Source organism: Pituophis catenifer, unplaced genomic scaffold (genome assembly GCF_029215685.1).
Source record: "Pituophis catenifer annectens isolate HBS135680 unplaced genomic scaffold, rPitCat1.0.hap2 SCAF_1, whole genome shotgun sequence".
Taxonomy (NCBI): domain Eukaryota; kingdom Metazoa; phylum Chordata; class Lepidosauria; order Squamata; family Colubridae; genus Pituophis; species Pituophis catenifer.
Window position 1 is genome coordinate 344133381 of NW_027256881.1, and position 13717 is coordinate 344147097.

Below are 13717 nucleotides of genomic sequence, written 5' to 3' on the forward strand. Positions count from 1 at the left end.
AGAACGGCTTCTCTTTACCTCAGGGCCTCTCAACCTCGACAACTTGAAGACTTCAACTCCCAGAATTCCCCAGCCCCCAACCTACCTCGCAGGATTGTTGTTTCAGGAAAACGTGTGTGTATGTGTGCATGCACGTGTACTTGTATATATATATATACACACACACACACACAATGATTTATTTATTTATTTATTTATTTATTTATTTATTTATTTATTTATTTATTTATTTATTTATTGGTTCAATTTATATGCCGTCCTTCTCTGGAGACTCAGGGCGGCTTACAATGCTTTAAGCAATAGCCTTCATACTTTTGTATATACCTGCTTAGTAGAGCTTTCGGGGGGGGGCTCTAAGCGGTGTTCTATTTTATTTTATTTTATTTTATTTTATTTTATTTTATTTTATTTATTTTTTTATGCCGCCCTTCTCCAGAGACTCAGGGCGGCTTACAATGCGTTAAGCAATAGCCGTCATACTTTTGTATATTTTATACAAAGTCAGCTTATTGCCCCCACAAACCGGGTCCTCATTTTACCCACCTTAGAAAGGATGGAAGGCTGAGTCGACCTTGAGCCTGGTGAGATTTGAACTCACAGTAATTGCAGGCAGCTGGTGTTACTTAACAGTGCTTTAGTCTGCTGTGCCACCAAGGCTGAGTACTTATTAATTAATGGTTTTTAAAGCAGAGGACCATACAAGAAAAATACTCCTAAAATAAAATGTTAGTATTTTATTTATTTATTTATTGCTAAAATAAAAGTTTGGGAATGGAACGCAGAGCGAAATAAAAAATACTCTTTTTAATGACATCTTTGTGCCTTTCAAAACGTGTAACTGAAGAAATAACCTTTTGAGATCCTGGATGAAAAGCAGGGGGGTTGATCTAAGCTGGAAGTAGCTAAAATAAATCATAATTGTGGGGTCTTTGGTGCTCTCTGAGCTTGGATCTTTGCTTGCAGATGTTTCATGACCCAACTAGAAGGGATTGTGGGGTTTGTGTGGTGGTGGGGGACTCTGAGGAGGACTCTGAAGTCCTTGGTGGTCTCTGAACTTGCTTGTTTCCTTGAAGACGTTTTATTACCATACTAGGTAACTTCATCAGTGCCAGAAGAAAGTTGGATTGACTCTCTTGTTTATATACAAGTAATGTATATAAACAATGTTGGTTGAGAGTGTTGTTTTCTCATTGGTAGTTCCTTGATTAGGCTGTTGTTTATTATTTGGCTGGTTGTCTGAGTTGGAAGCCCAAGCCACTGTATATAATCAGAAAACCAACCTTACTCCCTTTTAGCACTGATGATGTTACCTAGTTGGGTAATGAAAACATCTGCAAGAAAACAGTTACGCTCAGAGAGCACTAAGGATCCCACAGTCCTCCTCCTCCTCCTCTCCCTTCTAGCACTGATGATGTAACCTAGTTGGGTCATGAAAGGTCTGCAAGAAAACAATGAAGCTTAGAGGGCACCAAGAACCCCACAGTCTCCTCCTCCTCCTCCTTCTCCTCCTCCTCCTCCTCCTCCTCCTCTCCCTTCTAGCACTGATGATGTAACCTAGTTGGGTCATGAAAAGTCTGCAAGAAAACAATGAAGCTTAGAGGGCACCAAGAACCCCACAGTCGTCTCCTCCTCCTCCTCCTCCTCCTCCTCCTCCTCCTCCTCCTCCTCCTCCTCCTCCTCCTCCTCCTCTCCCTTCTAGCATTGATGATGTAACCTAGTTGGGTCATGAAAAGTCTGCAAGAAAACAAGGAGCCTTGGTAGTACAGTGGTTTAATGCACCCTGTAATTAACACAGCTGCCTACAATTTCTGCAGGTTCGAATCTTACCAGGCTCAAGGTTGACTCAGCCTTCCATCCTTTCTAAGGTCGGTGAAATGAGGACCCAGATTGTGGGGGCAATAAGCTGACTTTGTATAAATATACAAAAGTATGAAGGCTATTGCTTAACACATTGTAAGCCGCCCTGAGTCTCCGGAGAAGGGAGGCATATAAATCAAATAAAAATAAATAAAAAAAACAATGAAGCTTAGAGGGCACCAAGAACCCCACAGTCTCCTCCTTCTCCTCCTCCTCCTCCTCCCTCCCTCCCTCCCTCCCTTCTAGCATTGATGATGTTAGCTAGTTGGGTCATGAAACATCTGCAAGAAAACAATTACACTCAGAGCGCACTAAGGACCCCACAGTCCTGCCCTCTCCTCCTCCTCCTCCTCCTCCTCTTCTTCCTCCACTCTACAAACCCCGTTCTCTTCTAGCACTGATAACGTTACCTAGCTGGGTCACGAGAGGTCTGCAAAGAAAAGCACCAAGCTCAGAGAGCACCAAGGACCCCACAGCTCAACCCCGATCTACAAATATTCTCCTCCAGATCATAACCACGCAAAGCTTCCGGCAGCCCCAGAAATCCTTTGCTGGTAGGGCAGGCAACGCCTTCCTCCCAACCCCCCCCCCCCCACACCTCTCCTCCCTGTTATACCTTTTCACCCCCAACATAGCCTGGTTGCCTGCGAACAAGAAAAGAGGACAGCTGTCGTTGTGCAGTCCAAAGAGTGTGCAAAGATTGCAAAGACAGAGGGAGCATCTCCCGTGCGCAGGGAATTGAGGTGGGGGGGACTGAAGGAAGAAGGACGTTCCTTTGGGCTCCCCCCTCGCCTCCGTCCCTCGGGTGCCGTTTGACAGCACTCAATCGGCACGCACCGAGGGGGAGAAGAGAGGATAATGGTTGGGGGGGGGAGAAGAGAAGGATTGGCCTACGATTGCCTTGCGGGCTTTTTCTGGCCCGTTGGAGCGCATCTAATGCGCCATCGAGCAGGCGGGGGTGAGCAGAGCCATTAGGGTCCACAGGATAGCAAAGGGGCGGCAGAGTGGGCCACCTGACCGACAGGTGTGGGGCAGAAGGCACAGCAGGACAGGGCAGGGTGGTCTTCATTTGAGGGGGGGGCTTTGAGGCCTGACGATGCACTCAAGGATAATTGGGGGGGGGGGAATCGGAGATGACAGGGGTCCCAAACCGGCCCTGCTGGTGGGGCTTTAATGAACCCACTTAAGAGCTGGTTCCTGGGTGGGCAGCAGCCTCCCTCTTGGCTGGGGGGTCTCCGGTTCAAAACAGCAGGATGCCATCCTGACCAAGCTTTTCGCAAGAACGTACAGACACACACAAACACACAGCACAGGGCGGAATTGCTCAGTTGCTTTTTGTGATCTAGAATAGAATAAGAAGGAGAAGGAGAAGAGAAGGAGGAGAAAGAGAAAGAAGAGAAGGAGAATAGAATAGAATAGAATAGAATAGAATAGAATAGAATAGAATAGAATAGAATAGAATAGAATAGAATAGAATAGAATAGAATAGAATAGAATGACAGACAGATATAGATATAGATATAGATATAGATATAGATATAGATATAGATATAGATATAGATATAGATATAGATAGAAAGACATATGATAAATAAATAGAGATGATAGGTAGGTAGGTAGATAATAGATAGCTAGATGATAGCTAGATGATAGATATAGACAGATAAATAGATATAGATAGATGATAGATAAATAGATAGATAGATGAAAGATAGATGGATAGATAGATAGATAGATAGATAGATAGATAGATAGATAGATGATAGATAAATAGATGATAGATAGATAGATAGATAGCCAGATAGATAGATAGATAGATAGATGATAGATAGATGATAGATAGATAGATGATAGATGATAGATAGATGATAGAGATAGATAGATAGATAGATGATAGATAGATATAGATAGCTGATAGATACATGATAGATACATGATTGATTGATAGATGATAGATAGAGATAGAGATAGATAGATGATAGATACTTAGATAGATAGATGATTATAGATAGATGATAGATAGATAGGTACATAGATATAGATGATGGTTATAAAGAGAATAGAATAGCATTGCATAGCATAGCATAGCATAGCACAGAATAACTTTATTGTCACTTTGAATGTACACTGATTGGCATACATTAAAAATGAAATTTCATTGCATCCAGCTCTTAAAGGGTCACCACCTCCAATTTTACCCTACATAAAAATGACAAGATAAATGAATAAATAAATACAAAATTATGTATATACCCATATATATTATATGACACAGAGAAACAACACATCTGATGCCGAAGGCGCCACGTATCGTGGCTCAATGCACCCCAGGCTTTGAAGAGAGGCAGCCTCGGAGGATAAAAAAACCCGCATCAGGCCATTGTGCTCCAGGGTTTGGAGTTCGCTAGACGTGTTGCGGTGCGGCAGGCGGGTGAGGGAAGGGTGAGGTTGTGGGGTGATGGCACCACTTGGGTAGGCGTGGATGTGACCTGTTCCTGGAATAAGCCTGTGACTCAAAAGGGTTGAGCTCAGGTCGGTGACTCAGACAGAGAAGCAACAGGCGATCACATCTTGCAGAAGCCTCTTAAAGTAGTTCTCTCAATTTACGACTGGTCGGTCGTGATCCTGTTTCCTTCAGCCTTCCTTCCTTCTCTTGGTTAAATGGATCTATCTGGGACTACTTAGGACCCTGATTGGAAGTTCTGACAGTCTCTCTCTCTCTCTCTCTCTCTCTCTCTCTCTCTCTCTCTCTCTCTCTCTCTCTCTCTCTTTCTCCATCTCTCTCTCTCTCTCTCCCCATCTCTCTGTCTCTTTGTCTCTCTCTCCATCTCTCTGTCTTTCTCTCTTTCTGTCTGTCTGTCTTTCTCTCTACGCTATCTGTCTTTCTTTCTTTCTCTCTGTCTCTCTCTCCGTCTCTCCCTCTCTGTCTCTGTCTTTCTCTCTCTCTCTCCGTCTCTGTCTCTGTCTCTCTCTGTCTGTCTTTATCTCTCTCTCTCTCCATCTCTCTGTCTCTCTCTATCTGTCTTTTTCTCTCTCTCTCGGTCTCTGTCTCTCTCTGTCTGTCTTTCTCTCTCTCTCCATCTCTCTCTCTCTCTGTCTCTCTCTTCCCTGTCTGTCTCTTTCTCTCCCTCTCTCTCTCTGTGTGTCTCTTTTCCCATCTCTCTTTCTCTGTCTCTTTCTCTCTCCATCTCTCTGTCTTTCTCTCACTCTCTCTCCCCCGTCTCTCTGTCTGTCTGTTTGTCTGTCTCTCTCTCTCTCTCCATCACTCTCTTTCTGTTTCTCTCTCTCTTTCTCTCTTTCTCTCTCTTTCCTTTTCTCTCTCTCTTTCTCTCTGTCTCTCTGTCTGTCTTTCTGACTTTCTGTCCCTTTCTTTCTCTTTCTCTCTTTCTCCATCTCTCTGTTTGTCTCTCTCTCTCTTTCTACCTCTCTGTCTCTCTGTCTCTCTGTCTCTTTGTCTCTCTGTCTCTCTCTCCTCATCTCTCTGTCTCTTTATCTCCATTTCTCTTTCTCTCTGTCTCAGAAGCCAAAGTCACTTAACAACTGTGGCAAGAAAGGTCGTAAAACTGGGCCAAACTCACTTCACGAATGTCTCGCTTAACCATAGAAATGTTGGGTTCTGTTGTGGTCGTAAGCGGAGGACTACTTGTATTGAGAAGTTAAATGAGTAAAATTAAATCAATTAGTAATACTTAAGTTAATTATTATTTTATTTATTGAATTGGTTAAATGAATGATTAAATATAGATTATTTGCTGAAACGAAGCCCTTCTCTTTTCCCTTAGGCCCCCGGAGAGAGTGAATACTCAGATCCCTTCGACGCTCACCATGAACCGAAAGGAGACGCCGAAGAAGATGCCGGTCTGGAAAACAACGGTTACATGGAGCCCTACAATGCCCAGCGGGTGGTGGCTGGTAAGTGAATGATAACAGATTAACAGAGTTGGAAGAGACCTTATAGGTCATCTAGTCCAACCCTCCGCTCAAGCAGGAGATCCTACACCATTTCTGACATTTCTGAAGGAAAATAAGACAGGGAATGAAAAAGTAAAGGACAAGAAAAAGAAAGAAAAAGAAAGAGTAACTTTCTCCTTTATCCCAACAAATAAAAGACAATTTTACAGGTATTCTTTGATTTATGACGGTAATGGAGTCTCCCCATCACGGTTCTAAGTCGGGACGATTGCAAAACGGGTTGGTCATCGATTTTCTGACTTTTTTTTGACAGAGGCCGTTAAGTGAATCACTGCAGTCATGGTTGTTAAACGAATCAGAATTTCGTTTAACGACCAGAATTCATTTAACAACCAGAATTTCATGGTCGTTAAACGAATCAGGCTCCCCCCCCTTCCATTAATTTGGCTTTTCGGAAACCGGCTGAGAAGGTCAACAATGGCGATGGCGTGTGACGTGACCCCGTCACAGCGCAACTGTCGGAAATTCACGCCGGTTGCCAAGCGCCCGAATTTTGATCTGAGACCAAAATTGGAGATGCTGCAATGGTCATAAGTGTGAAAAACTGGTCCTAAGTCCCTTTTTTCAGTGGTCACTAAACGAACGGTCGTAAATAGTGGACTCCCTATATGAGGGGATCCTTCAAAGGATCGCTAAACAAATAGTCGTAAATTGAGGACTCTCTGTATGATGGGACCCGTCGAATGGTTGTTAAGCGAATGGTCATAAGTCAAGGATTCTCTGTATGATGGGATTCTTTAGCCTCTAAACGAATGGTCATAAATCGAGGACTCCCTGTATGATGGGATCCTTCGATCAATCGTTAAACAAACGGTTGTAAATCAAGGACTCCCTGTATGAGGGGATCCTCCAAACGGTCACTAAACAAACGGTCGTAAATCGAGGACTCTTTGTATGATGGGATCCTTCAAACGGTCGTTAAGCGAATGGTCATAAGTCAAGGATTCTCTGTATGATGGGATTCTTCGGCCTCTAAACGAACGGTCCTAAAACGGTCGCTAAAGGAATGGTTGCAAATTGAGGTGTCCCTATACGGTGAGATCATTCGAACGGCCACTAAACGAACGGTCGTAAGTCGAGTCGATCCCCTGTACAATGGGATCCTTTCCTGAATGAAACAGCAGCTAAAGTTTTATTTTTCTCCCGGTTTGCAGACCTCCAGCGCAAAAACGAACGGGACGAACAGCGGGTGAAGAAATCCCGGATCGGCCTGCAGCTTTACGACACCCCTTATGAGGAGAAGGAGGCCGAGGCCGACCCTGAGGCCGGGCCCACGGAGAAGCCCCCCAAGAGCCGGCTGCCCCAGGAGGATGAGCGGCCAGCCGACGAATACGACCAGCCCTGGGAGTGGAAAAAAAACCACATTTCGCGTGCTTTCGCTGGTAAGTTGGCAAGGAAACCACAATTCGTGCATTCCCCCACAAAAAAATGCTGACATTTGGGGATGAGCCAGAGTTAAAACTAGCCTGTTGGATTAAAAAAAAACCCTGGGTTCTTTTGATTTGCGAATGCTGTGTCTGCTGCTTAAGTTTCTAGCCCTCAAGAGCTTTCTTCCAGAGAAACCGGTTTGTATTTAAGCTAGAATCAGGTCTAATCTCTGATCTGCTGCCCCCCACCCACCCCAAATGCTAAATGCTCTAGAACAGGGGTGTCCAACTTGGTCACTTTAAGACTCGTGGACTCCAACTCCCAGAATTCCCCAGCCAGCCAGCATGGCTAATTTGCATGACTGGGTTGGGGAATTCTGGGAGTTGAAGTCCACAAGTCTTAAAATGACCAAGTTGGACACCTCTGTTTTAGAGCATCTAGCATTTGGTAGGGGAGCAGCACTCCAGAGGTTAAAACTGACTCTAGCTTAAATGCAAACGACTTTGTCCTGGAAAAGAGGACTAGAAACTTAGCAGCAGACGCCAAAGTTGAACACCCCTAGTCTAGACAAAAATACCTTGAGCGTAAAATCCACTTTCAAGGAAACCTCTGTTAAAAATAAACCCGCAATCTTCTAGTCCTCATGTTTTGTCTGTTTGACAGCGTGTATCCCTAGCACCTTTGTAGATGGAAGGGAAGGAAAAGGTAGCTTTTGTATCGTACCACCAGTAGTAAAATTAAACTAAAGAACTGAAGAAAACTTTTTAAAGAAAATTGCAGAGTGAGAGAGAGAGAGAGAGAGAGGGAGAGGGAGAGAGAGAGAATGGTGCTGAGAGGTTTTTGGGAAGATCTTAGAGACCATCAGCAAATCATTCCTATAATTTTTTTCTTATGCTTTTTCTTCTCATTTTAATCAAGTGAGTAAAAACCTGAAGCTATTGGTAACTTATTTACATACAGCATTTCCACTTAAACCAGTATTTCTCAAGCTTTAAGACTTCAATTCCCAGAATTCCCCAGCCATCCCCACTCCTTCTTAACCAGGAGTGGGATTCAGCCGGTTCTGACCGATTCAGGCAAACCAAATGCTAATTTTACATCTGGTTCACTGAACCGGTAGTTGCAAGGACTGTCTGGCCCCGTCCACCCCACCCTGCCCCTCCCAAGGGTCTCTACGCGGCCCATTTTGGATGCCAGGTAAGTCCAGGACCCACGCGGAGGCTCTGGGAGGACAAAAAACGGGTCTTCCGGAAGTTCCGGAAGTCTGGAAACGGGTTCGTTTCCGGACTCCGGAGCTCAGGGGAGGCCTTTTTCATCCTCCCGGAGCCTCAAGAAAAGCCTGGGGAGGAGCAAAATGCCCCCCCCATCGTGATGCAGGAGACCGAGTAGGCCACGCCCACCCAGCAACCGGGCAGAGATCCGGTTGCTAAATTTTTTTGAATCCCACCCCTGCTCTTACTACTGATGATGTTATCTAGTTGGGACGTGAGACGTCTGCAAGAAAACTAGCAAGTTCAGAGAGCACCAAGGACCCCACAGTTCAACTCTGAGCTACAAATATTTTCTTCTATCTTACAAGAAATTTTCCCTTTTGTTGTCCAGCGCGTAGCTCAGTAGCCAACACGACAACAGTAACGGAGAATAAATAAAGATGAAATAAACAAATAGGAAGGAACTGTCCACTAAGCTATCATGCCAGTCGTTTGAGAAGTGCAGAGTGGCGCCAGCGTGAAATAAATTAAATAAATAATAATAATAACAACAACAGAATAACAAAGTTGGAAGGGACCTTGGAGGTTTTCCAATCCAACCCCCATTGGAAGGAGAACTGTGAGAAAGGGATGGCAAGTAACGCCTACAGGTAGTCCTCTACTTATGACGACAATGGAGCCCCGAATTTCTGTGGCTAAGTGAGACATTTGTTACGTGGAGTTTGCCCCCATTTTACGACTTTTCTTGCCACGGTTTGTAAGTGTATCTCTGCAGTTCGTTAAGTTAGTAACACCGTCGTTAAGTGCAACTGGCTTCCCCATTGATTTTGCTCGTCAGAAGGTCGCAAAAGGGGAATTACGTGACTCTGGGACACTGCAGCCGTCATAAATATGAGCCAGTTGCCAAAGTCTGCATTTTTATCACATGACCAGGGGGACGCTGCAACATGTGAGAAACAGTTGTCATTTTTTCCGGTGCTGTTGTAACCTCAAATGGTCACTAAATGAACTGTTGTAACTCGAGGGCTACCTGTAGTTTTTAAAAAACACACAATTCTACAGTTCCAACTTCGCATATGACACTTTTGAGAATCCTTCACCTCTTAAGAGGCTTTGATTCAGTGGTGGAATTCAATTTTTTTTACTACCGGTTCTGTGGGCGTGGCTTGGTGTGGCTTGGTGGGCGTGGCAGGGGAAGGATACTGCAAAATCCCCATTCCCTCCCCATTCCTGGGGGAAGGATACTGCAAAATCCCCATTCCCTCCCACTCCTAGGGGAAGGATACTGCAAAATCCTCATTCAACCCATTCCTGGGGGAAGGATATTGCAAAATCCCCATTCCCTTCCCACTCCTGGGGGAAGGATATTGCAAATCCCCATTCCCTCCCCACTCCTGGGGGAAGGATATTGCAAAGTCCCCATTCCCTCCCCACTCCTGGGGGAAGGATATTGCAAAGTCCCCATTCCCTCCCCACTCCTGGGGGAAGGATATTGCAAAATCCCCGTAACCTCCTCACTCCTGGGGGAAGGATACTGCAAAATCCCCATTCCCTCCCCACTCCTGGGGCAAGGATATTGCAGAATCCCCATTCCCTCCCCACTCCTGGGGGAAGGATATTGCAAAATCTCCATTCCTTCCCCACTCTTGGGGGAAGGATACTGCAAAATCCCCATTCCCTCCCTACTCCTGGGGGAAGGATGCTGCAAAATCCCCATTCATTCATTTCCACTTGACCGCTGTAATCAAAAGACCCCAAAGAAATCTGGTTCTCTCTCTCTCTCTCTCTCTCTCTCTCTCTCTCTCTCTCTCTCTCCCTCCCTCCCTCCCTCCCTCCCTCCCTCTCTCTCTCTCTCTCTCTCTCCTTCCTTCACTTCCAGAATCCTCCCTTAAATCTTTCCCCGGGATCTTTTGGGATCAGCTTTGATCTTTCTCCCCAGTTTTCCCACTCTCTCTCTCCAAGCGATGATCTGTCTTTCGTTTCGAGAAACCCGACGTCACTTAATGGAAATTATAGCTGCGGCTGAATGTCTGGAATTGATGTGTGCCGGCGTTGGGTTGGGGCTGGCAGTGCTGCTGATTGAGGGTTGTGTTTGTGTGTGTGTGTATGCCAGTGTGTGTAGCCTCTTCAGATCTCCCCCTTGTTCTCCATCACTCATCTCGAGAGCTCCTTTCCATCCGGATGATCAATGGGTCCCTGCGGATTTGGCGTCGCGGCGAAGTGGGTGGGGGAGCTCCGATCAATGCGAAGCCCGAGTGGTTTGTTTTGAAAAAGAGAGACACCCCGACAACGCACAAGGAAAATGTCAAGAGACCTGTGTTCCTCTTGTCTTCTCGCAACCCTGGCAGTGCAAAGATAAAATTATCTCCCGCAATAGACAGCTTAGCTGTAATTGTGTGTGCCGAGTAGATTTTAAAATGGCATTTCCCGTCCATCCTCCGTAAATCGCCAAGCCAAAATATTTTCTTGTTTTTATCCTTGCAACAATCAATCTGAATAGAGCTGGAAGGGGCCAACCCCGTGCGCAACAGGAGACCCTATACCAGTGATGGCTAACCTTTTTGCCGTCACGGGCCAAAAGCTGGGGGAGAGTGGGGGGGATCACATGTGCATGTGCCCACACCCATAATTCAATGCCCCCTGCCCCCTGCCTCCCGCGCATGTACGCTTGAGCCCCTCGTGCCCCGTTTTGGGCCTAGCAAACCTCCCTGAAACCTCCGGAACCCGGAAAGGACCCATTTCCTGACTTCTGGTGGGCCCGGCAGGCCCGTTTTTCGTCCTCCCCAGGCTCCAGAAGCTTTCCTGGAGCCTGGGGAGGGCAAAAATGGCTTCCCCCACTCCCCCGGAGGCCCTCCGGAGGCCGAAAACACCCTCCCAGAACCTTGATGTGAGCCCTATACTTACCTGGCATCCAAAATGGGCCGCGTGGAGACTCCTTGGAGGGGGGGGGCGGCATGGGTGAGGCCAGCCGAAAATCAGCTGGCCGGCGCACACATGCGCTAGGCAACGGTCGGGTGCCCGCAGGTATGGCTCCACGTTCCACCTGTGGCACGCGTGCCATAGGTTCGCCATCATGGCTCTATACCATTCCAGACTAAGAGCTGTCCAGTCTCTTCTTAAAAGCCTCCAGTGATGGAGTACCCACAACTTCTGGTGGCAAGCAGTTCCACTGGTTAATTCTCCACACTGTCAGGAAGTTTCTCCTTAATTCCAGGTTGCTTCTCTCCTTGGTTAATTTCCATCCATTGTTTCTTGTCCTGCCTTCAGGTGCTTTGGAAAATAAATTGACCCCCCTCCTCTTTGTGGCAGCCCCTCAAATATTGGAAGACTGCTATCATGTCCCCTCCGGTCCTTCCTTTTGCTAGGCTGGCCAAACCTAAATCCTGTAACCGTTCTTCAGATGTTTTAGTCTCCAGGCCCTCAATCATCTTACTTGCTCTTCTTTGCACTTTTTCCAAAGTCTCAACTTCTTTTTTTGTAACGTGGGGACCAAAACTGGATGCAGTTATTCCAGATGTGGCCTTACTAAGGATTTATAAAGTGGTACTAGTACTTCACGTGATTTTGATTCTGTGCCTCTGTTTATACAACCAAGGATTGCATTAGCTTTTTTGGCTGCTGTCGCTCACGGCTGGTTCATGTTTCTGTGATTGTCCACTAAGACTCCAAGGCAGTGGTGAAATCTAAAATTTGTTACTACTGGTTCTGTGGGCGTGGCTTGGTGGGCGGGTTAAAGTGACTGGGTGGGCGTGGCCAATTTTTTTTTTTAACTTTTAAAACCATTTTGTAAAAAAATGCTTTCAAAAGGCTCTGACGATCCCAGCTGAGTTGCCTGATCGGCAGAGGCTTTTTTTCTTTTAAATGCCTCTGACGATCAGGCAACTCAGTTTGGATCGTTAGAGGCATTTAAAAGAAAAAAAGCCTCTGCCGATCAGGTAACTCAGCTGGGATCATCAGAGGCTTTTAAAAGCATTTTTTCTACAACCTCTGTTGTAGATAAAATGCTTTTAAAAGCCTTTGAGGATCCCAGCTGAGCCACACGATCATCAGAGGCTTTTTTTTTTTACTTTTAAAAGGATTTTTTCAGCCAAAGAGGTTGTGATGATTGTGTGGCTCAGCTGGGTATGGGGGGGGCAGGGATTTTTGCTACCGGTTCTCCGAACCACCTGCCTCCATCGCTACCAGATCAGGAGATCCGGTCCGAACCGGGAGCATTTCACCCCTAGGCACAGCCCAACCTTTGAGACCCAGCAAAATATATATATATATGGGAACATCTGTGCAAGGTTTTCTGTAAATTTTGAAAACGTCAGCTTCTCCTGATTTCTCACTTTGGCAAAAGGGTCACGTTCGAGTCATCAGCCTGGAGAATTTTTGTAAAGCTTCCCGCCGATACTTGTAGGAAATTGGAGAGCAATTGTAGTCCTTCTGCTTGCAATCGCCCCAAATGAGGAGAGCAAATATTTTCTCTCAACATAACGGAGGCTTGTGCAAACTTTATTCTATAAAGGAGGGGAGCGTGGCATTGTCACATCGGAGGAAGGATGCGTGCTGAATGGCAACTTGGGAGTGTATTAAAAGAATGTGAAATTCACGCATCAGAAAAACTACATTTTTCCCTCCCTAGCTGCTCTAGAGGAAGAGTATCTGTGGAGATTCTCAGTCATCAAATCATAGTTGTTTTCCAAAGACAATTGGACTTTCCTGGTTTTTCTCGAAGATGTTTCACTTCTCATCCGAGAAGCTTCTTTAGTTCTCTGCACTCTTCAAGAACCTATCTAACAAAATGAAATTCAATGTAGAGAAAAGTAAAGTCTTACACTTAGGCAAGAAAAACCAAAAGCACAAATATAGACTGGGTGAAACCAGGCTTAATAGTAGTGACTGTGAGAGGGATCTTGGAGTCTTAGTGGACAACCAGTTAAATATGAGCCAGCTGTGTGCAGCGGCAGCCAAAAAAGCCAACGCAATCCTAAATTGCATTAACAGAGGGATACAATCAAGATCAAGGGAGGTACTAATACCACTCTATAAAGCCTTAGTAAGACCACACCTAGAGTACTGCATCCAGTTTTGGTCACCACACAATAAAAAAGATGTTGAGATTCTAGAAAAAGTGCAGAGAAGAGCAACCAAAATGATTAGGGGACTGGAGGCTAAAACATACGATGAACGGTTGCAGGAACTGGGCCTGGCTTGTTTAGTGAAGAGGAGGACCAGGGGAGACATGATAGCAGTCTTCCAATATTTGAGGGGCTGCCACAGAGAGGAGGAAGGGGGTCAACCTATTCTCCAAAGCACCCGAAGGC

At 45.7% G+C, this 13717-nt stretch overlaps 1 protein-coding gene across 1 annotated transcript in view; it reads left to right on the forward strand.

Annotated features, from left to right (window-relative positions):
• SHD (Src homology 2 domain containing transforming protein D) overlaps window positions 1-13717 on the forward strand; it is a 52063-nt gene that overhangs the window by 12484 nt on the left and 25862 nt on the right. The window contains exons 2-3 of the mRNA XM_070936683.1: window positions 5640-5762; window positions 7025-7211. Coding sequence (XP_070792784.1) covers window positions 5640-5762; window positions 7025-7211 — 310 coding nt within the window. The remainder of the gene's footprint in view (window positions 1-5639; window positions 5763-7024; window positions 7212-13717) is intronic.